This window comes from Gymnogyps californianus, chromosome 7 (assembly GCF_018139145.2).
Source record: "Gymnogyps californianus isolate 813 chromosome 7, ASM1813914v2, whole genome shotgun sequence".
Classification (NCBI taxonomy): Eukaryota; Metazoa; Chordata; class Aves; order Accipitriformes; family Cathartidae; genus Gymnogyps; species Gymnogyps californianus.
In genome coordinates this window covers 33,579,481-33,605,804 of record NC_059477.1, presented here as the reverse complement: position 1 = coordinate 33,605,804, position 26,324 = coordinate 33,579,481, and the positions used below count along the sequence as shown (strand labels likewise).

Genomic DNA, 26,324 nt, shown 5'->3' with positions numbered 1-26,324 from the left:
TTTCGCCCCCAGGTGCTGAGGAATTTTAGTACCATTTGGACTCCGTTTCTGTCCTAACATGGAGGTGGTTCAATCGGCCTCCACAGAAATCACAATCGCTAAGAAATCCTTCAAGAAAATACCCAGTGTCCTTCTGGGCAGCCTAGTGGAGGAACCTAAAAAAAGAGATGCTGTCCCCAATCACCTGCTAGAATCAAGTAAATTTCTGCTCTCTGACTGTTCCCCAACCTTGGAGCAATCCTAGGAGGCGCTTCGCTATTATTTTTTTTTTGCAACTCATAGGCAAAACTCCCATCCTCTTGTTTAAACTGCATGTTCCTGTGAGCCCAAATCATAGGAGAGGTAGTCAGGAAAGAAATAGTGGCTGTACTGATCCTGGCTGACCCTAAAGATTTGGGGTGGCTTGTTGAAGCCATGATGCCAAGAGATAAACTGGCAACAGGATCATGGCTCTGCTGGGGTAGTAGATGCTGCCTTAACTTTCCATTTAAAAAGTCATGCCTGCTTAACAGCAGAAATAATCTCTGTCTCATTTTTTTCTCTGTAATACATTGGGTGCAACATAAATATACTTAATCAATGTAAGTAACAATCATCATGTGTGTTTCACCTGGTCTCCTTTTCACCCTGTTTTATTATCTATCTCTGTAGAGATTTATTCAGAACTTCAGAGGAGCAAGATTATACAGGCTGAGCCTGCTGTGTTACACTATGGAGGGTATGAAGTTGGAAAACATCACCAACAGATGCTGGTAAGTGTCAGAGCAGGGATCCTCTTGGGGCTCATAAAAGGATAACAGAAGCTGAGTAGACTGCTTGTGGTCATGAGGCCTTTTGCTCTATGGAGTGCTCTAAAAAGCAGCACTTGAAATCAGTGGCCCTGCGGTAACAAAACAGACGAGTACCATGCTGTGTGCATCACTGTCCTTTACAGTCTGTTTTACCTTTCTGTTTCCCGTGTCTGCGAGCAGTGTTAGTGATGTGTGACTTGCACATCATGAATGAAGGATTAATGCTTTAACTCCATAGGAGACTGTTTTCAAAATGTACTTGGACCGTCACTGAGTCTGCAAACATGTTCACTGGTGGGAAAATTTTGAAAACACCTCTGGCCTTCTGCCAAGAGCAATTTAATCTAAGGAAAGAAACTGAGAGCACAGGTTTGATTACCTTTCCTTGTGAATAGTTTGGGTATTTTCTTTTCTTCTCTCTGCTTTTCCTTTGTCTGCCTTCTTTATTCATGTGGTAAGTGTTTTGAGGCAGGGGTTGGGTGGTTATGGTGGAGTAGGTTCTCCAGACATAATGAAAGTAAACAAGATGCAGGAGGCTTTACAGGCTGAACTGTCATCATCCAAAGGTTTGTTGCTTTGTGATCCAAAACAAAACCATGGAATATTGCATCATTTCTGTTGTTTCAGACCTCTGTAAAAGCGAAGTCAATAGGTTGTTTCATTTTTTTGTTCCTTTTGCACATAAGCAAAACAGGACCAGAATTTGATTCAACAGTAGAGTCTTTAGCCAGACTAACTGTTATTCCTAGGTAAGGAGTTGTGACTTGGTTCCAAAGAACAAAAATGCAGGATGCAAGGTTTACACAATTTTCTTCTAAATTCAGAGCATATTCAGAATTCTTTCTGCTAAAGTAAAAATTATTATTTCCTTGTTTAATACAGCTTCTTTGCTACGGATAGTCTCACAAAAAGTACAGTTGGCATTCTCAGTTGACCTCTTATATGGTAAAGCATTTTGCGGTTTTGGTTTTCTTTTGTTCTACAGAAGCTGATAAATATTTCTGGTGATGTAATAAACCTTCACATAATACCACCCCAGACTAAGTATTTTCAGATCAAATACAACAAAACTGTAAGTGTCAGAAAGCCTTCACACTGCTCTTTGCATGCAGCACTGGTTTTGTGTCATACAAGCAGCTTTTACATGCATTCTATCTTATTTTGGGTCATTTTCTAGCACCGGCTTGTCCCTGGCTTGTCATATGTGGTTACTGTTGATTTTTGTCCTGATGAGTGGCGGTATTACTATGACTGCATCCGAATTCACTGTCAGGTGAGGATTTATTATAAAATGTATTTACAGTTGTAATGGAATGAAACAACTATTAGGACATGATGATAATGATAAAGTAAAGGTACAGTTAATCTCCTAGAGCCACATGGGTTTATTCCCAGTAAGTCTGGATTGGAGTATTTCATTTTAAGCATTTAAAATGTTTTTCTCTGTAAACATCCCAGACCTGTGGGTAGAATATCTTCCTTATCCTGTTATTCTTTGCCAGTAGATCAGTCTTTGTGCCACACTGATGTAATGTCTTAGCTGAGCCGGCTTGGAGGAGCTCTAGATAGTTGCTGAAAGTATGGAAAGACAGACGGATACTGAAAGCAGGTAGAATATCAGTATCCTGAGGTGCAACACCATGATGATCTTGATGTTTTATGCGCACTTACTGGCCAGCTACTACAGAAACTTTTTGTTTCCATAATATTTAATCATTGGAAGAAATAAGTATATTTACCCCCTTTTTTTGCAGGGAGAAGATACATTAGTCGTTCCTGTGCATGCTTACCCTGCTGTGAATGTTGTAGAATTTCCATCATTTATAAATTTGTCTGATGTATCAGTTGGCAAGAGGTGAGTTAAGGACAGACATTTGTCCACATTTTGTGAGATATGCACAAAATGTGAAAAATCTCATTTTCCTCTATTTGTACAACTTAACATCTTGGAAGCTTTAAGGAAGTCAGCTACCATCTGGACTGAAAAATAATTCCATATATGAACTGTTTCAAGCGTACATTCACAGGAAAGTAAATGCTGTGCAAACTAAACATATACATAGATGAAACTGGGGTTTCAACTAGTGTAAATTGGTGCTGACTCACTTCAATCATCGTATGGTGAAGCAATATGGCTGCTGTTCATAACCTGTACACTCCCAAGTGCTATGTCTTTTTAGCGTTAATAAGTCCTAAGTGAATGGATCTTTCTTTCAGGATGAAGGGTTCTGGAAATGAAGGTATGAGCTGGTAACGGTAGGTGTAAGTGATAGCAAATAGCTAACCTCAGTCCAGAGATCAATCAGTCCTTAGATTTGCTTCTTCTATGTAAAAATATTTAAAGTGATCTTCTGATGTGGAGCTCTAAATGGCATAGACTTCATCTTACTCTGTCTGTTGCATAGATGTAACACTGACTGTTCTCATGAAGTAATTGGTAATAATTGTTAATAGGAACTGGGAAGGGGAAAAGGAGAAGGAGATTCTGTTGATTAGGGTCTAGTTCTGTAGTATATTGACTATGTTAGTTGTAATTATGGTGATTTGTGTTAGTGTAAAGATTTGAGTGAATTCTAGGAACTGAAGGTCTTAGCAGCTAGGTTTTGTCTTAGCCTGTGAGTTGGAAGTAACTCATGAATTTTACTGAAGCACAGAAATATGAACAGGCAAGGCACATACAAGGAAAATGCAAAATTCTGCAGTAAGAACGAGCCCAGCATTGTAGAATGAACATTTGTGTCTTTTTGTTTATTTGTTTTTCTAATTCCCCTTAATCTGTTAAACTCGAGTGAATCCGTCAGAAGTGATGTTACAGCTTTCTCACAGGACTGAACAAAACTCCTGAATTTCTGGGTGCCTCTAGGCATGTTGTCGTTCTGTTTCTTTGCTCCATTTTTATAACAAGTGCTGAAGTATACAGAATTTTCATACTCTCAGAATACAGAGAAGAGATTAGACAGAGTACAAAATATAATTTTAAATAGTGGGAAAATTTTTCAACACAACAGGGATGCTCAGAGATCCCCCTGAGGGAATTTGGAAGAGTTCCTGAAGAGAAAACTGATAGTTTCAAACCTTAGTTTTTACCAATATTTTTCATCATTAGGTTATTAAAAACTTTCCTAAAAATGAAAGCTCATTGTGAAAGCTCAATCGATAGCCCACTGAGGTCAATGGAAAAACTGCCTTTTACTTCCGTAAGTGTAGGATAAGACCTATATTCTACCACCCAGCTTTCTCCTTAGGTACAGAAGGTCCATCAGGCAACAGGCAGCATAGTTGTCTTGTTTTTAAGGCACTCTGGTTACTGTACAAGCTGCACTATACCTTAAAACAAATTGCCTCCGCAGTCTGCTGTTACATCTTCTTCAGGAACAGGTCATATTAAGGCAGAGAAAAAAGGACTTTGCTATTTTTGTTTATTTCCTTAGGCATTTTAAAATGTGCTTTCCAAAGGAACACTGTGTATAACATGCATTCTTTGCTAATCAGCAGGATAGGATTTCAGTCAGACAGTTTACAAAAAACAGAAATAAGCTGTTTGGTAAATTGGTCTTGATTTGCAGGATGACGGATGGTGTTACACCAATGCTTTTGTGTTTCAGTTTGGTATGTGAAAATAGATGCACACAAAAGCAAGACAGCTTGAAAAGATGTGTGCTAATACCCCTCACACAACCTGCATGAGACATAAAGGGCTTTTATGAAAATCAGGCCATGGCATTATTATTTATTTCACTGGTTGAAGTCCAGTCATTCTGATGTGCTGGAGTTTTCAACACTTTTGAAGACTGCACAGTCTTTTCTCATCGTCTTCCACATGGAGGGCCATGGGACAAGGCTGATTTCTGGTTCTGTACTTATTGTTGCTCCAGTTTGGATTGTTTGTACTTGCTAGATATTGCAGTTTGTAAGAGTGTGAGGGTACACGTAAATAACGTCTAAAACGTAAATTTTATAAATTTTTCTGTAATCAGATTCTGTATGGGTAGGACGAAGTAAGTCAAGATGTAAAATATCCAGCATTCAAATCAAGATTTAGCTCTCATTTCCTTACTGAGTAAAAGATCTGAAAAATTTTGCTATTTTGGAACAACAAGGAAAGACTAATTTCACATTAATAAGTAACCCATCCCACTGAACACAGATAAATTCAGTGTATGTTGTGTATAATATAGTTTTCCAGCCTGTAATTGATGATCAACTGTGGTTTCATTAATTTCTTTCTTCCTTTCTCTCTTTTCAGTAAGGAGTATGTTATCCCGTTGCAGTGCAGCTGTCCAATAGATTTTGAATTCCACATTGATTTTATTCAGCCTCACAGAGCCTTCACTGTCCAGCCAACATTTGGTAGATTGAACTTATTTAAAATTCTAAATGTTAAATTTGTATTTATTAAGTGTAGTAACTTGTGACAGTGCATTCAGTGCTGTACAGAAAAAGCCTTTGCCTCAGAGTGTTTCCAGGTAAATGCAGGCTGATAAATATTAGTCATATGCAGCCTCATGGCAAAGAGCCCTCTGTGGCTGGTAGATTTCTTTTGTCAATGCCCAGCTACAGACCTCTGGCAAAATATGAGATGTCCCAGACAGTCCATCTGGCCTTTGTCTTCTCTCTTTGCCTGTGCGGCCTTTGGATAGGAGAGAGGCAGGAGGACCAGCACTCACCGCTTTATCACACCTTTCCCCAAGGACTGTCTGGCTCCTGCCCCATTAAAGGAAGAGATATCTGTCTTTGTGGAATAAGTATGCATCATGTTACTTGATTAGGGACACAGAGGAAATAGAAGGGACCTCTGCTCTATCAAACATATCCCTGTACCTGTTTTTCCCTAGTGGTCTGGAAGAATTTGATAGAATTGTGTCTGTTGCTTCAGGAGCTGTTACAATGATGGGCACAAAACACACTGCTGCAGGTGTTCCATGGGATGGCAGTGGATATTAGATTCAGTCTAGACCTCTACGTACGGGCTTTACAAGAGGCAGGGACTTTTGGCTACAGTATGCTCAGCTGTTTTCATGCCCAGTGCTGGAGAGGGCTCTGTCTTGAGGCAGACGTAACTATTTGCAGGTCAGTTGCTATCATTGGTACATTTGCCAGGTGCTGGCAGAAGCACGTAAGTGCGTGCTCAGGTGTTCTGGCAAAAATGTGTAAGTGAATGAGACCTGGCTGCATAATTCACTTAGGCAGTCTGGTCAATTCCATGAAAATACATAAAGATCTAAATAAATAAAACCCTTCATAAATCTGGTGCTTAGTGCCATTTGTGACACTGGAATTTAAACTTTGATTATTTATGCACTTCAGTAAAAATTGCTATTGTTCCTGTATGTACAATGGTATGAATTTGCCCTCTCTTGTCAGATGGATTTTCATTCTTCAGAGGCAGTATTTGGATTCTATCAGATGTGTGGTTCATAAACGTGAACTATGCTGCTGCCTTGTTTTGGGTCATTCTTTCAGGATAATATTCTTTCTTACTTTGTGCTTAAAGAATTTTTGCTATATCAAAGTGTTGTGGTTTAACCCCAGCCGGCAACTGAGCACCATGCAGCCGCTCGCTCACTCCCCCCACCCGGTGGGATGGGGGAGAGAATCAGAAAAAAAACCCAGACTCGTGGGCTGAGATGAAGACAGTTTCATAGGACAGAAAGGAAGAAAAATAATGATAATAATAATAATAATATGTCAATAATAATAATAATAAAAGAATTAGAATATACAAAACAAGTGATGCACAATGCAATTGCTCACCACTCACCAACCGATGCCCAGTTAGTTCCCAAGCAGCGATCTGCCCCTCCCAGCAAACTCCCCCCAGTTTCTATACTGGGCATGACGTCATATGGTATGGAATATTCCTTTGGCCAGTTTGGGTCAGCTGTCCTGGCTGTGTCCCCTCCCAGCTTCTTGTGTCCCTCTAGCCACCTTGCTGGCTGGACATGGGAAGCTGAAAAATCCTTGACTTAGTATAAACACCACTTAGCAACAACTGAAAACATCAGTGTGTTATCAACATTATTCTCACACTAAATCCAAAACACAGCACTGTACCAGCTACGAGGAAGAAAATGAACTCTATCCCAGCTGAAACCAGGACACAAGGGAGGAAAGGAACAGTACTACAATTGAGTAAAACTAGGGAGAAGTTTTAAAATTCATCAGGAAGTTTTTGGGTTTTTGCACGGTCATAGACAAAGTGGCTGGAACTAATTCATGCTTTCTAAGTTAGCTTAGTTCTTGGGAGAAAGGGGAACAAAAATATCCTGGAAAAAACATCAACCCGGTAAAAGTTAAGTCAGAAACTTTGGTAGCTAGAAACTGAGGTGCTGAAGGCCATCTGAAAAGCACGAAGAAGTTTCAGCTCCTACTCAAGCCATTGTACTCTGAGATCAGTAATGATGAAATACTCTAACAAATTACACACACACGCACACACACACACACAAAAAACCAGTGAAACTAACCGGTGTTTAAAACTACAGGATGCAGAAAACCAGCAATGGTCACTTTACAGAGATGAGAAATTAAGATTTCTGATGAGGTGAATAAAATCCTTGTTGCAGAAATGCTGAGGAGCATCAGGGCCTGTATCCTGGGATTGCACTGAATGTTTAGGGATACGAAGGGTGGTTAAAGTGGTTGAGAAAATAATGGAATAGGTAATAAGGAAATAAGACCAAGTAGAGACAGGTAATGCATCAAATCCAGATGTTTCCCCCAACTTGGAAGAGCACAGAGGAATATGTTTATAATGCTTTGCTCATGAGAACAGGAAGTGCCTTAAGTGACTTAAGACTGGCAGATGCAAGTGAAAAATTTCTACATATAAACAGGCAATCATTGTCACAACAGTAGGAAATATTATAGTCTTACTGTCAAATCTGTCTGCTATTGCAAAATATCTCCCATTATCTGGCAACGGACAGTTCCTGAAAGACACTTTGAGGCCTGAAATATTTTCCAGGCCTACTGTCATCCATTCGAACATTAATACTGTTTAAAAAAAATGTAGTCCAGAATCAATTTCAACATACTTAAGTGGGCTCACGTTAGATGGACTCTTATTGTTTTTCTCCTCTAATCACAGGAATCATTCCAGGCAATGGGAAAGTGGAAGTAACTGTGAAATATTCCCCACTTGAGTATGGAACAGCACAAATGACAATGCAGTTATGGATTTCACAGTTTCACTCAAAACCCTATGTATGTGTATTCACAGGAACATCAACACCACATCTGGGTCTAATGTATGTGTGGCTGACTGATCTTTGAGTATTTTTGCCCAGTGCTAAAAAATACCTATGTAATAGGATTTCATGCCATTTAGCTGTAATCATTTTAAGCGTTTGTATCTATGGAGACTTAAAATGCATTACTGTAATTTGACTGTTAATACGTGTACCTGCTCTCTTACATCATTTGCTCAGAACACCCTTAATCTATATGAAGTGAAACTGTACCAAAATAAAAATAAGGAGAAGTTACATACCCTTAAAGAAGTGTTGAGCATCCTCAGCTTCTGTTATGCCTGCTCTATGTTATTCTTATTGCTGAGGCCTTGCAAGATGCAGGGGGGTTTGAGGAATAAAGTCTTTTGGGCTGTACTTAATTTTTTGTGAACTCTGAAGGTTAGAAAGTTTGGTTCCAGTTGTAATACAGGAGAGAAATTTCCAGTCTCCTTGTATATCTAAAGGGGATTTAAATGCATGTACTAGACTTATATGCCATTTACAGAGTACTTATAAGAGCAATATCTGTCCTTCTGACACCTAGAAAAGACCATTTTGACAAACAACGAAGTCGTCCAGAGAAAAAAGCTGCATCTGCAGGAAAATCCGTGGTGTGGAGAAGAGACCAATTCAGCCAACCACGATCGAGGCCTAGTCAAAAAGTAAAGGTGTGAAGAGACAATAATCACAAGTACTTTTCTAGGCTGAAAATCTTTCTTGTTTCTATTTCTTCTTATTAATTTATATCTTGTAGGAAATTGAATACCAGAACCTCAGATTCCCGACAGACTTGTCAAATCCATATGCTGTAGCTACTGTTTTGAATCAGGAACCAGGCAAATTGAAGATTAAGGACTTGAAAGAAGGTAATGTAATTAAGCAGCATAAACTTGGTCTTAGCATTATTTGTAGGTTTCTGATGAGGAACTCAGCTTCAGAATTGCTGAAGTGATGTGATTGTAGTTGCTATAAGAAATCTCACCTTAGCTTTATATATTAGTGAGTTCAGTTATCATAGTGAGTACATTTCCCAATTAAAAATTCAATCTAGTTTGAGGTGCGATATCACTTTCTGATATTCCTGCAGCCCTTTGCCAAGGCAGTGAAGGGATAAAAACAAGACAGATGAAGGAAGACCTATTTCAACTTAAAGTCAAGCAAAATATTCAGGAAGAGGAAGCAAATCATCTGAAGTGGTAAGTGTTAGTTAACCACATTAACAACAGTGGGGTTTGCTTAACTAAGGCCTCTATGAATGAGGTATGCAATATCCACTAGTGCGTAATGCTGCCACTTCATGTCCTGATAGGTTTGTTTTACAGCTAAAAGTTACTGTTGTTTTACTTTCAATTTTTTCTCTTCTGCCTAAGAGCAGTCTCAGTAGTAATCCATAGTAGTACCCAATGAGGTCTTTGTGTTATGGTTGCACTTATAAAGAAACCTGCTGAAAACCGTGTTCACCCAACCTTGTTCTTGGGCATCTCATCTTGTGCCCTTAAGGGCAAAGGAAGCTTTTGTCAGGGTTGCCAATAAATCAAGGCTAAAATGTATAATGAGGTGAACAGAATTGCACATGTACATCAAATGGCATAAAGCAAAACACATAGTCGTGTGTGTAAGCACACCATGGTTTCATTTCCAATCCACAGATCTGCTCTTATGCTGAATGTTATGGACCGCTAGACACCTTATGAAGAGGAGAATAAGTCTGTTAGCCTTTAAATAAAGCAAACTGTGCATTAAGTAAAGCATTTTTCTTGCCTCCACTGTAAATGCAGGCAAGTTCATAAAGGCAAAGATCCAATCTCTGTGGAATTTAAAAAAGAGATTATTGAAAACCGACAGAGGGAAGAAGAGCAATACAAGGTTAGTCTTCGCTGTTTTTTCTATAAATTTAAAATCAAACTTATACTTTCAAATTATGCAGTGCACTAGTGAATTGTATCATGCTCTCTACGTCTTCAGTTTTTCTTCATACATCAATGGAAACCTGTACTAGCTGTACTTCTCACTGCACTTATATCTTTATTATGCCTGTGTATCCCTGTTTCTGAGGTGGTTTTATCTTGGAGGTAGACAGAGAGAAGGATAAGTTATTGATGGAAATGTAACTAGATGTTTGCCCAACCTAGCAGATTTGCACCCAGCAACCCAGCCACATCACAGTGCAACATTGCAGCGTAATCCTGTGGCCGCATCCAACCTTCTGTTTATCGTGTACCTCTCTGAAGAGCTGATGTCCTGAATGGTTCCCAGTCAAAGAGCTAAATCCAGGCAGTACTCTCACGCAGAGCCATGGGGAGATAATTTGTCAGGTTGTTCTTCTGTACCTTCACCCTCCCTCTCTTTGGTTTCTTCCAGTTACCCCAGACTGCGGGCCATCTTCCATGCAGGTGACAGCAGCAATACCTGGTGGCAGGAAATATTTTTCCCCATGTGGCACAGCCCTCAGGGGCAGGTGGAGCTTGTCCCTCTTATCCTGCCTCCTGGATATTCAAGTAGCTTCTGACATCCCACTGACTTCCAAGGAGCTGTTTATGGGAGTAAAATTATTTATAGATAGGGTAAAGGCTTAATTTATACACTGTGAATTAATTAGGCACTGTGAATAAATTAAAACATTATATTTAATAATAACAATGGAGGAAGTGAGTAAAAAGAGGATCTAAATTGTGAGATTGTTGTATCACAGTATTAGATGTATGTTAACTTTGTTGAGAAACCTTTATTTGCTTACCTGTTGGCCATAGAGGCTGTGGAGATCTCTGGTTGGTTTCACAGTTGCCCCTGTGACTTTCTGACAGAGACATATTTTTGCTTATGCTGTCGGTTTGTTCACCTTGAGTGTCATTAGGCCTCACAGAGCATTTATTATCCTGCCATCATTTGCTCGAGTGGCCACTATGTTATACAGCCTGGGAGTGGCTGTCCTGGAGACCTTTAACTAGTCTGTCTGCCATTGTACTAACTAAAACGTCAGTCCATGAAAATCATGGGAATTTCACTCTGCAAAGTAACCCCAAGGTCTTTGTTTAAGACATAACGGTATCCTGGAAATGAAACAATAGGTAAGTAGGACTGGGATGGAAGAGACACAATGAAAAGAAGCACTGATATTCATCCAGCGTGCCTGAACACTTTGAGAGGGTCTCAAAGAAGTGAAGTGATGTCAGTAAACTGTTTCACACATGAACAGATTAAAGAGCTGGCACGATTGGAAACCATGACAGAGATGTTCACAGGACATGGGAAAGCTGCAGGAAACTTCTGTAGCACTGTCATCTGGGAAGATCTGTTCGGGTTCTAACTTATGGTGTTGATTCTGTAACCCCTCTCTGGCTGATTTTGGCTATGCAAAGCGAACTGTCTTTCATTAGGGCAGAGATCTGACTGAAACTCAGACCCAAAAAGACATTATTTTACTTTGTTTGACTTGCTCAAGGGTTGCAAAAATCCCTTTCTAGAAGGGAATGAAGTCTGTGTTTTGTCAAGCACCTCCAGAATATTACGTTGTAAGTGAGTTCCACTAATTGTAAGGGAGAAAAGAATTCACTGGATGCTTTGTACTAATGTGATTGTTTTTCTTGGTGACAAATTAGATCCAAAGAGGAGATCCTATCATAGAACAGGAGTTTCAAAGGAACAAGGTAGAAGTTTCTTTCAGACGTGTTATCCGGCCTGTTGACCAGGTTCGTTTGTATGTTGTTATCACTTGCTATATGTTATTATCACCTACTAAGCTAACAAACAGCCATAGATATTTGGCACTGAATACTTTTCCTCCTAATATTCCCATTTCTGTGTCAGTCTCTTATTTCCCATTTTACTTTTAGTACAGTAAGGCAAGTACTGTGCTACATGCACAACTCACCTTCTGATGATCTAATATGAGAGACAAGTGGAAATCTGCAGGCCTAACCTGAGATTCACATTGCTTGTTTCTGAAAGTTCTCTCAGGAGTAGCTTCCTCATGCCTAAACATAAGGTTAAGCATATCACAAGATTTGCAACCTTTACCTGCAGCTCAGATTGACAGGAACCTTTCTGGTACTTAAATTTTTTTGTTCTTCTCTGCGGTGTGAGGTACTTCCTGAGATCCATTTCCTAGGATTATTGGGAGCTTTGTTTAATCGATACCCTGCTACTGAAGGAACTTTGAATATTAGCAACACAAAGGATCCTTGCTGCCTTCTTCTTGAGGAACATAATAGCTGTGGGAGTTGGTCTTTTACTATACTCTTAAGCCTGTTACAAAGTTCTGAAAATTGTTTGGTAAGGTGTGGCATTGGGTTGTGTGGAGTTGGTGTTCTGAGAAGATTCCTAATCTAAACGCTGGCTGAGTGGCTGCCCTCCTGTTGAGAGGTACTGTACTCTGGGGCCGCTGGAGTCTCTTCTAGTGCCACATTCTTCTGTCACATCAATTTAAAACTGGAGAGGAGATTAATGCATCAAGAAAGAGATTTACTTGTGTTCAAAGAGCATTCTGACAATTTAAGGCGTTAAATACAGAGACATCACCTCTGTCTCAAGAGCCAGAGATCACTAGATGTGGGGAGGTTATTCTGGGGAATTATCACTCTAATTTTACCCCAGTCCCTTCTGCAGGTAGGTGCTATCAGCCATTATTGGAGACAGGATACTGGTTTTGCTGGGCCTGGTTTGAGCCCTTACAGCTATTCCAACTTCACATCTGTGCAAGATGAAGTGTGTATTCAGTAGATACCTAGTCCATTCTCTCCACTGACTGTCCATGTACTGCACTTAAGTCGTAGTATGTGGTTGTCATTTGTGTGGATGCAGACCATGCTACATTATCTCTGCATTCCCTGTACTGCATCTGCAAATATTTGGTGATTACCTTCCATTAAGCCCTGCAGTGAAGGCTTCTGGTTAAATGCCAATACTGCAAATGTTTTCACTTGACTTAATTTCAGTGTTTAGAAATAACATATGGATTCAGGCCAAGGAATGCCTTGGACTGGAGGAAATTTCTCCCTTGTCTAGTTGTAAAAGGGGTGTCCTTTTTCTTTTCTGTTTCTTTTTTTAAAAAATACCATGCAGCATCCAAGTGTCCATCCCACATTTGACTTGCTCCGTAATGACCCTTGGGACAACAGAAACAGGATGTTGAGGAAATTCCAACAAGCAGCATACAAGGTAACGTGAACAACCAGAATGCAGTGTGATGGCATGATGCCTCGCAAATAGCACAAAAGAACATGCAAATGAGCACGTAAGGAGTCTTCACAGCTAGCCAGGGATTTGATCGTTTGATAAATATGTCCCTACTTCACCAGGAAATAAGAATCTGGAGTAAGTTTTGTATTCAGCTGGTGCTTCTGCTGGTGCTTAGTATTGCAATCAATACTAAACAAATGCAGAGGCATTTAGATTTTTTTAAAAGTAAAAAATACTTTTGCACAAAAAGAGAAGATTTCAAAATGAGTATAGAATCCTGTTCCCAGTTTTGGACCCCTAGTACAAGAAAGACATCAATAAGCTGCAGTGAGTTCAGTGTAGAGCCACCAAGATGGCTGGGGTCTGGAGCACTCACTCTGTGAGGAGACACTTGCTCAGCCTGGAGAGGGAAAGTGGAGGGAAAGAGCAGCACCTCCCGACACCTCTGAGGAGGTTATTGATGATGGAACCAGAATCTTTGCAACGGTGCATGGTGGGAACATGGGAAACAATGGGCATAAATTCAAATAAGAGAGATATATACCGTGTATAAGGAGAGCCTTTTTCACCATGAGGACAGTCAATCATTGGAGCAGGTTGCCCAGAGAGGTTGTACAGTCTACATCCTTGGATGTTTTCAAGCCCAGACTGGATAAAGACCTGAGCAACCTGGTCTGATCTCATCGCTGACCTTGCTTGGAGCAGGAGGTAGGACTAGGAGCTCCTAAGATCCCTTCCAACCTGGAAGTTAAAGCCTAATCAGTAAAATCACTTATCTCATTCGATTTAAATATTATCTTGCATCTCCACTGCTCTTCTCCAAGTAAATCTAAATGTAGCAAGCAATATGGAAATTTCCTGCTCTCCTAGTATCCAGTTTGGATATTCTTCTCCAATCTATTCACAATATTAGGCTCGATATGGAGGTCCTGAAATGAAATGCTCTTTCCTGTATTGCACAAATAAGGAGGTGGCTAAATGGCCCCTTCCGGTATTAAAACCCAGGACTCTTCGTTGTTACCCTGTGATATATGGCACTAGGCAAATTGCACAGTGCAGGTTACTACTTATTCTCCTCATTCACAGAGCCACAAGTATTCACATGGCCCTGATCAACTGACTGTTTACCCATTGTTAAATCTGTATATGCCAATAGACACACCTGAAGGATTAGGACCTAGCCAAAAAAAGTGTAATTAACCTGTAAGACTAAATGAAGGTTTGAACTGTTTTTGTTGTGTAATGTCACTGTAGAGTTGAGATCCATTCTACAGCTCTCCTTCCCCATTTTCTCCCTCCTGAACAGAAAACTATAGTAAAAATTTTGAAATAGAGATGTCTGAGGTGAGCTCTGTAGAATAAATACAGTTGTAATGTATGTATATTTCTATGGCTGTAAATCTTAGAGTGTTTGGTTTAATATTAAACTTTAAAATCATTCTCTCAGATTGTCATTCAGATTCGGCTAAATCGTTTACTGCTTCTGTTCCGTGGGCTAACCAGAGAAGCCAGAGGTTTGGAGGAAGGCTCTGTGTCTGGTAAGGAGTAGAAGAACAAGTTGATATTTTGGCCATGAATTACGATAATTCAGGTTGTACTGCAGTGTGTCAGATGCGTTACATATAAATGTAAAGACAGAGTCCTTACAAAGGAGTCTTCCAGCAAAATAGAGAAGTGTGACAAGGTAGAATCGTAGAATCATAGAATCACAGAATCACAGAATCATAGAATGGTTTGGGTTGGAAGGGGCCTTTAAAGGTCATCTAGTCCAACCCCCCTGCAATGAGCAGGGACATCTTCAACTAGGTGAGGTTGCTCAGAGCCCCGTCCAACCTGACCTTGAATGTTTCCAGGGATGGGGCATCTACCACCTCTCTGGGCACCCTGTTCCAGTGTTTCACCACCCTCACCATAAAAAATTTCTTCCTCATCTCTAGTCTGAATCTACCCTCTTTTAGTTTAAAACCATTACCCCTTGTCCTATCACAACAGGTCCTACTAAAAGGTAGAAATGGCTGTAGTCAAAATACGTCTATTTTTCATACACATTATTTACCAGATTTGAAAAACGTTATTAACTCTTCTTAGGAGCCTTGCAGCTTATCTACTTAATAATAGGGCAGAAGTTGTGGATGCTCCATCGTTGGAAGTGTTCAAGGTCAGGTTGGATGGGGCTTTGAGCAACCTGATCTAGTGATAGATGTCCCTGCCCCTGGCAGGAGAGTTGGACCTGGTGATCTTTAAAGGTCCTTTCCAACCCAAACCATTCTATGATTCTACTTATAGGCCTGTGGAACAATTAAAGGGCAGATGAGACTATATGGGAAACAGACAGGTAGGTAAACAGATCAGGTGGAGCCCAAGAGATTAGAGACATGGGATAAGAGGAGCTGATTGTATGGGGGATCGAAAAGGGAAAGACACCTGAATATGATGAAGTCAAGATATCTGAACTCAGTGAAATGAGACGGTAGGAACCACGAGATACATGGCTAGGTGGCCAGTACTGGGTTGAGTTTTCCTCCTTATCATTTTCTCATACAAGTGCTTTCAAGCAATAACTTTTCTTTACAGTGAAATGAAAGTGCTGGCCTGGAAAAGTCACTTGTTCTTTAACGGTCAGAGAAGGAAACTGGCCTTGGATGGGAGTCACAGTTGGGTATACTGGGGACAGAAGAGAATGTGTCTCTTGTTTCCCACTGCCTCGTACACACACAATTTGACAACTGCTGAAACACCTTTCCATATCAGGCCTTTTCCTGCTTCTGCAAGTAGGCACTTCTAATTCCCAGTATGCAGGAGCTGCAGGGATGCTTCAAGTAGAAGGCGTAATGGCAGTTAGTGTAAGAGAGGCCTTCTGACTTGTCTCTGCCTTGCTGAGTGGAATGAGTGGGCTGTAATGTCCTTTTAGAAAAGGGGAAATTAGATCTGTCTGCTAGTCAAGGTATTGTGCCTGCTATCTTGTAGACATGGCATTTAAAGCCTTTAGGAAATATTACCTTACTTTTTATATTAAAATTACTGGACACATCCTGTCTTAGGAAGATGTTAAATATATTTTGTGCCTTGATTCTATTTTTGAAACAGTGTATTAAGATATATTACCAAATCTTAATATTTGCTTTCCATTCATGACAGAAAGCAGGAGTTTCAGCAAACCAGAGAAGAGTGAAGAATGTAAGGGCTTTTCTTCCAGCATATCTGAAGATCGTGTATTGCCTTTTGAATTCCCCTTTTACAGTTCCCATGAATTGCACCGTGATTTGGTAGGTATAGTAACTAGAATGGTGGCCAACACTCAAGATAGATAGAATTTTGTTGAAGACATTGGCCCCAGGCCCGGTACTGCCATTATTAAAATTTCACAATGTGACTGGTATTCTGGGGTTCTGACAAATGAATTCAGGACTTCAGATTTACTAAGGGTGCTGCTGAAAACAGTAAAAAAATCTTTGCATTCTCTAAATTGCATTCTAAAATTCTGAGTAATACATTAATGATCAGGGTTAGTTTACATCCATGATTTTGCAGAAGAAAAGAAATAAAAAATAACTGAAATGCCAAAGTCCAAGAAAGGACAGAAGAAATATCAAACTAAATGTTTGCATAATTATTTCCATATGTTTTCAAGTCACTGTGCTGATGGATTGCTGCCAATGCAAAACAAAATGCCCACCATATTACTGGGTTTTAAATATTGTATTCTTTCAGGCGCCTGATGCTCTTGGCCTAGTTCCTATCGAATCTGTAGATGTGAAAGTCAGACACATTCTTCCTTTTTATGACCTGAAGGTGAGTCAGCACAGCTCCCTCAGCTGTATCATGTTTCTCTCTTTCACCAGTCCAGTTAGACATGTTTTCTGCCTGATTCAGTGGCCCCAGTGTGCAGCCCAGTAGAAATGTTGCCTTAATATGGCTGTATGATTAGCATGCTTTTATTAAAAACAAATCTCACCTGTTTCCATAAGTAACAAGCTTATCGTCAGCAATAGTCCCCTCTCTCCAGACAGACAGATGAATCACCTCAGCTGAAATTATTGTATCTCATCTCAAACAACAAAATCCTTCTATGAATGAGGATACTGCAAGCCCTGCATGCCGCACAGTTTTTCCTTTGATTTTAGAGTTTTATAAAAGTGACATTATAAAAGTGTCCTTCCTTTTAGAAAGTAATAGAAGTCTTCTGTTTATTTGGCATCCAGTTCTGCATGCTTAGTTCCTTCATTCCTGCATAGGAAATGCAAACATCTCCTTCTTGAAATATACGATGTTTTTTCAACTTTATGAGTACAGAAATATTTTTTTTCTCCTGACTTCTAAACCCTTTTTTCTCCAATTTTTGAATAGCAAAAGATCAAATTCTGCACCCCATCAAAGTAAAAATATTTCCTCAGGTTCAAATCAATGCAGATTTTGGCTCATTGTCCACTTTATTTTCAAGTGGTGTAACAAGTCTAGAAGTTCTCTTGTAGCATCTTTTCCCCTTATTACACATTGGTTCATCTATCAGTGTTACATATATTACTTAACACAGCTTTTCTCCACCCCATTAAGTTCAGTATATTTGATCAAGAAACTGTTAAATCCATGATCTTTCATAGAAAAGCAAGACTGGAAATATCCTTTATGCACTCATTCAGCTTGTCCTGGTGAAGTATGGCTTCTCAAAGTTTCGGTCATATACCATGTTCCAGAATAGTGATCCAAGTATCTTTTACCACAGAGATGTGATGTGTCCATGATAAAGCTGGAATGTTCCATTCCGTCTATGAGTTAATCAAAAGTGATTATTGTCATCTCCTGCTGCACACCTTTTTTCTTTTCTTTGCACTTAGGTTCCTCAGCATTTCAGCATTATGAAGTATCAGCCATTTTGTACACACTATGCAGCCACAAGTTACAAATCTCGAAAACTCTCCCGACCACTGAGGCAGGGAGCCCAGGTAACAAGTCATCTCAAATACAAACTTTGCTGCAGTCACTCCCAACCCTACATTTCTACAATTATTTGATTAATTTTGTCTCAACATTTTATACCAAAAGGCTTACTACACTCTGAAAACCTTTGATGTCTGTGTTTTTCAAGGATGAGTTGATTCAGGTAGTTGCTTCTCCTGAGGGGCAGCTTAACCTGGTCTCCCAGAGGACGGATTTTCACAAATCATCCCCTGAAGAAGTAGCAGAAAGGGATATCAGCCTCTTAAAACTGGTTCCTCCCCAAGCTTTAGTCTACCCTGCAGAGAGCAGCCCACTTCGCATTTTTGTAAGTAGAAGTTGACGCCCACAAAGAACCTAAGAAAGGAGGGGAAAAGGTGTTTGTTTCATCAGAAGCCTGATGTGGAATTGGTGGGCAATTCTCTTACTCAGATTGGTATACAAAACTATCCAGAGTGAGAGTAATCCTTCAAGGTGCAAGCCCTGGTAGGTAGCAGTCTCAGAGCTCATCCCACTGAGACGGGCACTATTTCACTTTAAGGTGGAATTTGATCAGTTTAGGGGAGGGATGATAAGCCGAAGTTGCCAGTGATGGCAGAGAACTGGAGACCCTTCCAGTCTCACATTCTACAAATGGTCACTGATCCCAGGATTCCCTGGAACACCATGGGGCCCCTCCCTTCTTCTCCATTTGTTTCTCCATTTGGATGTTAGAAGAAAAGCCATGATCTTGGCATCTCAGTCCTTCTATAACCTCATGCTCTTGCCCAGGTAGGTAGGACAGGTGCAGTCTTTTCCTTCTGTTCAGCTAGGGGACTGCAGTTCTGCCTGATCCTAGGTAAACTGAGAAAAGTGAAGTCAAACTCTGCTCACATTGCGTCCTGCTGCCTTGGAGTTTCCAATAGTTCTCATAGCATCCCAAAACCACATTTCCAAATTATTAGGCACAGAGATTCAAAAAATCACAACCACGTGCGTGGGAGGATTTTCTGTTACTTAATTGTCATGTTGATTGTGCTACTTGGCACCAACTACAGAAGGTATTTCCCACGCAGTGCAGCACAGCCTGGAGGTCCCTGAGGTGTCTCTGAGGAGGCAGAGACAGCTGTATAGCTCAGTGAAGTGCTGTGTGTGGGTACAGGCAGCATCTCCAAGCCAGCATGGCACTGTGCCTGACTTGGGTGGCTCTGTCTTTCAGCATTACTTAGCTGTGATGGCCCAGAGCCCAGTGTGCTAGTCTGGTGATCTTGGCATAACATATATGGTATAGACTTGTCCTCACTGCATGCGGCCAGGACTCCAGTGGACTTACTGGTGAGATCCTCTGTGCATCTCTTTCATCCCTCTGTCATGTTAGTGTAAGAGCCAGGCACAGCCTGATCCCACACTACCCAGCATTAGACTTTATTCAGAAACAGCTGCTAGTGCAGTGAAATAGATGGCAAAATGCTCGCTAGCTTCCACTACAGCGAGGCCAGTTCCCATCCTTGGATTCTGAACTGCTGAGAGAATCAGCAATGGATTTTGGAGTAATCAGGCAATAGTTTTTAATTCCAAACTTGGAGACACCACCTGAATTGCTGTATTTTAGACAGCAGAGAGCATGGATAAACCAGGCAGATTATAGGTCTGTGACGAGGGGAAGAGACAGGAAATGAAGGGTCACACCGAACACAACAGTCACAGTGAGAAAAGGTGTGAATCTGGGGAGACTACATTAATTGTAAGAACTGAATTTTCATCAGTTGAGTTCTTTATGGTGCTCAGAACGGTTTCTTAAAATAATCTCATCTTTGTTTTTAGAACCCCACTCCAGGATTAGTTCCATTTTTACTTCCTTTGGCCTATTCTGAAACAAACATTGAATATCACCTTTGTCCTCATCCAAAATATACCTTTACCAAGGAATGCCCGAAAGGATCCAGTATTCCAGTCACACAAAAGAAATTTCTGCATCACAAGGTATGGCCTTTTGGATTTATTGTATGAGTACCTGGCTTGGGTATGCTCTTGCTGAGAATTTGCTCCAAGGAATGAAAAAGATGAAGAGTCATCCTAGATAGAAGACATTTTGAAATATAAATTATGCATGCACCTAAATAGTCAGTACATGGGTCAGAGTAACTTGTTCTTGTTAGGCTTTATCCATGTCTCTTATTTATCCCCGAGTATTTCTGTGCTCTTTCCTTCTTTTCACTGTCTATTGTATTTTCATGACCTTGCAGTAGAGGAAGCATCTTTTAAATATGGAGAACTGCAGCTGTCCAGATTCAGTTCTCAGCCAAGAAGTCAGATGCTCTGTCCTGCAAGCCTCTCTCCCCACTGCATTATGTATTAGAGGTCTGATTGCTGTAGCACTTGTCATTTCAGGAAGTGATTTGTGGAGTAATGGAATGGAGAAGATTCTTGCCAGTGGTGTATTCCACTTTTTCTAACACTCCCACATTGACAAGTACAACACCTAGGTAAGAAAGAATTTGAATATACAGTGCCTCTACCCTGCACTAGATTCTGCTGTCTGTAACTACATTGACCAGTAACTAGTCCCACAGATAAAAGTGGGCCTACAGGTGGAATTAATTGCTGCTCAGAAATCCAAAACCAATGGGGAAAACCCCTACTGACCTCCTTAAAGCATGGGTTAAGAACAATATCATTAGAGGAAATGCCTAGCCCAAGAAGGAGAGTTCCAGTCTGGACTTTCAATAACATCTCTCCTGAATGTTTTTTGATTCAGTGCTAGAAGACCCCGGGAGGTACAAACTCTGTCTGTCCTGCAAAGTAGGAATGGTAAAACCTTTAACATATGGGCACCTGCACCCAGTGGTAGCGAACATCTCTCAGGCTCATGTTCCCTCATACCACAGCACTTTCTGGTGTACTCAGATTTTCCAGGAATATTTAAAAGTACATCATCTTCTTTGTAACTACAACTACTGTGAAACTTCAAAATATAAACATTTAGTGCAGTTACTCGCTGCCCATCTTAAACTAATACCATTTCCATCACAGGGATCCTTACAGTTTAGATATGCTTCCAAGAGATGTACCACCAATGCTGTATGACTTACCTGAGAGAGACAGGGAGAACATACTTGACCAGTAAGTTTCTCCTCTATTTTGTATTCACTGTGATTGATTATGTCTTAACCACTTGTATGGATGTGTCTAAACCTGTCCCAAGAGATCCTCAAAGGCAAAAGCACAAAGTCCCTTGTGCCTAAACCATACTTTTGTTTTTGTTGACTAAAAAATACTTTTAGAAGGATAAAGCCCAATTGTTCTTTATCTTACTAATTTTTAGTGAGAGAGATGAAACTGAGTTCAAAATGATTCTTACTCCAGAGATAGTGAGAGCTGAATTTCCACAAATTGGGCAGGCACTCTTGGAAGAAGGCAAAGAGAAATCAGCAAAAGAAGAAAGGTAGGTATAATTTGAAATTAGGGGAGAAGAATGGGAAGGAATCTGAAGATGAACATCCCCTTCAGAATTACGTAGAAAGTCATACTGAGATGCTCTAGGGGCTCCATCACAAGTGGGATGCAGATCTGGTACTTTGAGCAAATGTGCACTGCAAATGTGATCTCTGGATTGGACTTCAGAAAGCAGCTGTGAATGTGACACACTGGCCTGGATGTCTCTGACATAAAACACTGATTGCTGTATTGTGATTACTACAGCATTGATTGAAAATAATTTGCTGTAAAAATGCAGGTGTGTCAGACTCTGCTGCTTTTTGCATTTTATGACACTCTGCTTGTCAGAACATGGGGATTTGGGATAACTTGTGTAACTAAATAGTGACCTTTTTCTCCGCAGTGATACAGCGTTGAATGGTGCTTTTCCTGGGTAAGTAGTTTTATAACCATAAGGTTCTTTCTTTTTGAAGTTTTAGATGTTTTCTTCAAAAATGAAAATGTATTTCTATATCAAACACCTCTGGGTATTGATATTTACTTGTTGAAAGCTTCCCTATTTGTTTGGCTTTGTAAAGAGGAAAACAAAAATTTATTAGTGAACAATGAAGTCCCAATCCTTTCTTTTGTCATTGGAAGGTTCTTCATTGTTATCAATGAGGTGGTGTTTCACTGCATGACAGAGCACACATTGCTCCTCTACAGCAGTTTCAGCATTTTATCCTTAAGGCAAATCAGTTTTTTATGTGGATGCTCTAGTTCTGGCCATTACAGCATATGCTTCTTCATAGATAAAATGGAAAACTCAGTCTAGTGTGTGTTTACCTATCAGATGGTTAGCTTTCCTAACTGGCCAAGCCAAGAGTGAATGTTCTTTTCACAGTTTCACTCCTTTTCCAGTTCTGCGTAAGTAATGGAATACCCTCTCTGTTCATTATAAAAAAGAGAGAAATTATGTGTGTGTGTCTCTTCCTTTGTTTTTGTCAGCATTCCTAAGTAGCTCCCCCAGCTATTATAAATACAAATGACTTTTTAAACTTCTTGCAGAGACCCGCACAACCATCCAGATGGACATTTTCAACCCCAAACCAACGAGCTCAGAGAGAAGGTTCAAAAACATGTGGAGAAAATGAAACTGAAAGCACTTAATAAAACCCTTATTCTGGGATAAGAGTAGTTTTACGAAGTCCATGGTTTGGCACTGCTTATCCTGTTAATGCGTGAGGCCTCCTATGTCCCAGCTACATGTACTTATGTTCAGTGAGGTCAGCAACTTCTTATGCAAAGAGAAGAGAACCACCAGTAATGCCACCTCTGTCAAGGACTCTCACTGTGACCGTTATCCCAAACACAATAATTGTTCCAATGAGAATCCTCAGCCATGTACCTGCTCATTTTGTCCTGGTGTAAAGGACCAGAAAACCACAGTACTACTGTGTAAATAGTTTGGTCATTAATTTACAGCCCACTGTTTTCAAATAAAATGTGAAAAGTCCTCATGACCAAATTCTTCTGATTTTGTTTTTTTAATTATGACCTGTCCTTGAATTTTTGCAGGTAAGTCACTAAGTCTCAGATTTGACTGTAAATCATACACTTGGGATTTTTAATGAAAGGGAAGACTTGAACACAGTTACTGTCCACAAAGATAATCTCCAAGCAGATTTCATTAGCTGTTCAGGGGCTTAATTCAATGCACAGCTCTCTTGGCAAAAGAGTGCATGGATTGGGGCAATGAACTCCAGAGCCTCGTGAGAGACGTGTGTATTGGGGTGTATTCCCTAGGAAAGGAGACATCTCAGCGTATCACCTTTCAGCTGAGATGTCTCCTACTTTCTTGCGGGCAAGCTGGACATCAGACAAAATTGATTTTATCCATAGTGAGTTGATGGCTCATTTAGAAGAGTGGTCCAGGCTATTTGTGCTGAAAAGCACATATCTTCTATACTAAAAGGCATGGGAAAATGCAGCAATACATACTACATTCCTAGGAGCCATACTTCTTTCCAGACATACTTAAAACCCCTAAGAAAAGAAGTTTATTCCAGAGAGAGGAGATCAGTGTATACAAACTGTAAAAAGCCCAGGGAGATAGAAAATGGGAAAGCAGGGTGAAAATAAAGCCTCAGAATAGCCTGTATTGTACTAGCTACATACTATCTCTGCTCACTTCAAAGAAATAAAAAGCTGTTAAGTTTCTGCTAACTGTCTAATTGGCAAGGGATTGTTCAGAATGCAGGTCTGGATATCTGCAGTTTCTCTGACTACAAACAACTGCTTAAATATGTACACATTGCTTTTTTCTTCTGCAAGTCCTGAGGAAAGCAGTTGATCTTTTAAGAGGCACACTAAGACTTGAGCATATTTCCTAACATTACCATGACAAAAACGTTCTCACAGTTTACAGTGAAAGCATTCACAGTTCATAATTCACAGTTTAGGTTAAATCAAGCATAGATAATTCTTAGGAACTGTTATCCATCGGCTAAATTTCAATGTCTAGTAAAGATGGACTAAGTATTCAGAAGCAAAGGTGATTAACCAGAGTTGATCTCTTTTTTTTTTACAGCAGTATCCTCTTTCCTCCCTTCTCCTCTAGAGTTTCCTTGTCATCCCAATGGAAATTAGTCTTGCTTCTCCATTCTCCAGTGGTAGACGCCAGCCTTCAAAGAAATGAACCTCCTTTCTATTTCAGTGATCCTCCTTTCTCTATTTCAAGGCTTTTATGGGCCAGGTTTCAGTGTGCGGAGAAGGTAAGAAAAAGCTGTTACCTTGCCCTAAATTGTTGCTAAAATACAAAGGGACTGTTTTAACAGCTAGTAATGCACAGACCTCTGTGCATTATATCCCTCCAGGATACCTCATAATATGAGGTTGACTCTTCTCAAGGTGATAAGCTATCAGAGGCAATCCAGCTGTGTCTAAGAACATGACATTTGGCTAAATAATTAAAAGTCTTAGATTTTCATATATGAGGCCACTTAAGTATTCTCCTGGCTGCCTACATAACACTTTCAGAAATGGGATATAAACTATAAGAATTATAACCTGCAGTTGGTGGTTATTCAGAGTTCTATGCCTGTTCAGTGTTTCGTGAAAAGGACTGAGGTATTACAGAAAAAAAATGGGAAAAAAAAAGGAATGAGGTAATGGAAATTGTGCTTTTGGTGTAACATTACCTAGTGCACTGGAATATTTCTGACAGTTGTTTTTGTCTGGATTATCATTTATAATGTACTGAACGAGAGCATAAATTTTGGAGTGCGTTTTTATGTATAGAAGACATATATAGTTGTCTCTAACAGACTGCTAATACCTGTTAATAAACACTCGGATGCTTTACAGGGTCTTTTTTAAGGATCAGCCAGCAGGATTCGATAGCAATTGTGTGAAATGTCAACATTCAACATCAGTGCTATTTAAAACAGCATTAGTGCAAACTTCAGCCTTAAGGCTATGTTTTTACGAACTGTGGAAAACAGTTTATTAAGGCATCTTTTAATCTGCTTCTTATGCCTCTACTAAAGATGCAAATCACACTCTTTTGAAGGAAAAGTAGCATTCAATTCTAGATTAAGCCCATGAATGTGCAGATTGAGTTTACATACAGATTGCAAACTAAGATCAATTAATATGTTATATATAGCCATATTTCCATACATTCTGATGTTAATTTGTCGGTTGCCTTATTTTGGGCATCAAAGGGCTGCATTCTTACTGATTTAAGTGGGAAAGTAAGAATGTGTAAATTGATATGCAGAATGTGACAAGTTTATTTCCATTCACTGCAAATAAAATTGCTGCTGCTTCCCTTGTTTGGAAAGGATTAATTGGCTCAATAACGATGCAACAGTTTTACCAATTAAGATATATTCATCTTGCCTGAAAAAGCCTGTCTTATTAGCAAGGTTAATAAACACTGACTCATGCTTTAGCTTTTCTCCCTTTTATTACATAAGAAATGAGCATTAACCTCTAACTCAAATAAAAGGTGTGTTTTAAAAATGAAGAAAATGTTAATGTTTTTATATGGAAATGATCCATGAGCTTAAGTGCTCAGTAACTGGGTTATTAATCTCACTTACTGTTCCACAATGAGAGAAAACCCATCAAGGTCTTTAAAATGTAAATTAATTATATTTTATAAGAAGGTTGGGAGAAAAACAGTGGTGTGTATCTGATGTAAAGAAGTGGGTGAAATTATATTTTCAGATCATAAGAATAGTTTCATGAACCCCAAACTAAAGAAACCTTGTTACCTTTGGATTTGTAACACAAGGTTCAGTTATTCCAAGCTCCAGTTGAAGTTTTTCTTGTGGTCTGGGCATTTATTTGGTCTCTCTCCTGCACAGGTTTTCTTGTATCTCATAAGAGCTATGCTCACACTGCGTCCTTTGCCTTATAGAAACACTGTGAAGGCTTCTCTCCAGCTGTTTAACCATGGAGGATTTTAACTCTTGCTGAGACCTCTCCTGCTCCTTCAGTTTGGTTGGAAATAGCCAGCAGGTTTAGAATTTATAAGGTGAGATATGCACAAACAGTGTCTTTTCCTTAGAAAGCTGAATAAAGACAGGGAATAAGGACTTCTCTGTGTACTACTGTGGGTAAATTTCTTTGTAAATGTAATTGTGAAATGCTGCTCTGCAATCAGTAAGTGCATAATTCGTACAGTTCCTGGAGAAACACCAAACAGGTGATATGCTGAGGGCTTCTATGACCTCTGAAAACTAGAGCTGTCACTGATGTACCTAGGTTTTGCATAGCAGTTATT

General features: G+C 39.8%; 1 protein-coding gene across 1 annotated transcript; it reads left to right on the top strand.

Annotated features, from left to right (window-relative positions):
* Positions 1-58: 58 nt before the first annotated feature.
* CFAP221 (cilia and flagella associated protein 221) lies at positions 59-23,038 on the top strand. The gene is made up of 24 exons (XM_050900229.1): positions 59-197; positions 652-752; positions 1,777-1,863; positions 1,969-2,064; positions 2,546-2,646; positions 5,038-5,141; positions 7,882-8,041; positions 8,568-8,691; positions 8,778-8,889; positions 9,111-9,219; positions 9,802-9,889; positions 11,623-11,712; positions 13,085-13,180; positions 14,649-14,739; positions 16,340-16,467; positions 16,913-16,993; positions 18,037-18,144; positions 18,288-18,464; positions 19,940-20,098; positions 20,507-20,601; positions 21,149-21,238; positions 21,441-21,560; positions 21,957-21,986; positions 22,601-23,038. The coding sequence occupies exons 1-24, from the start codon at positions 59-61 to the stop codon at positions 22,722-22,724; spliced, it is 2,610 nt and encodes an 869-aa protein (XP_050756186.1). The 3' UTR covers positions 22,725-23,038.
* The last annotated feature ends 3,286 nt before the right edge of the window (positions 23,039-26,324 follow it).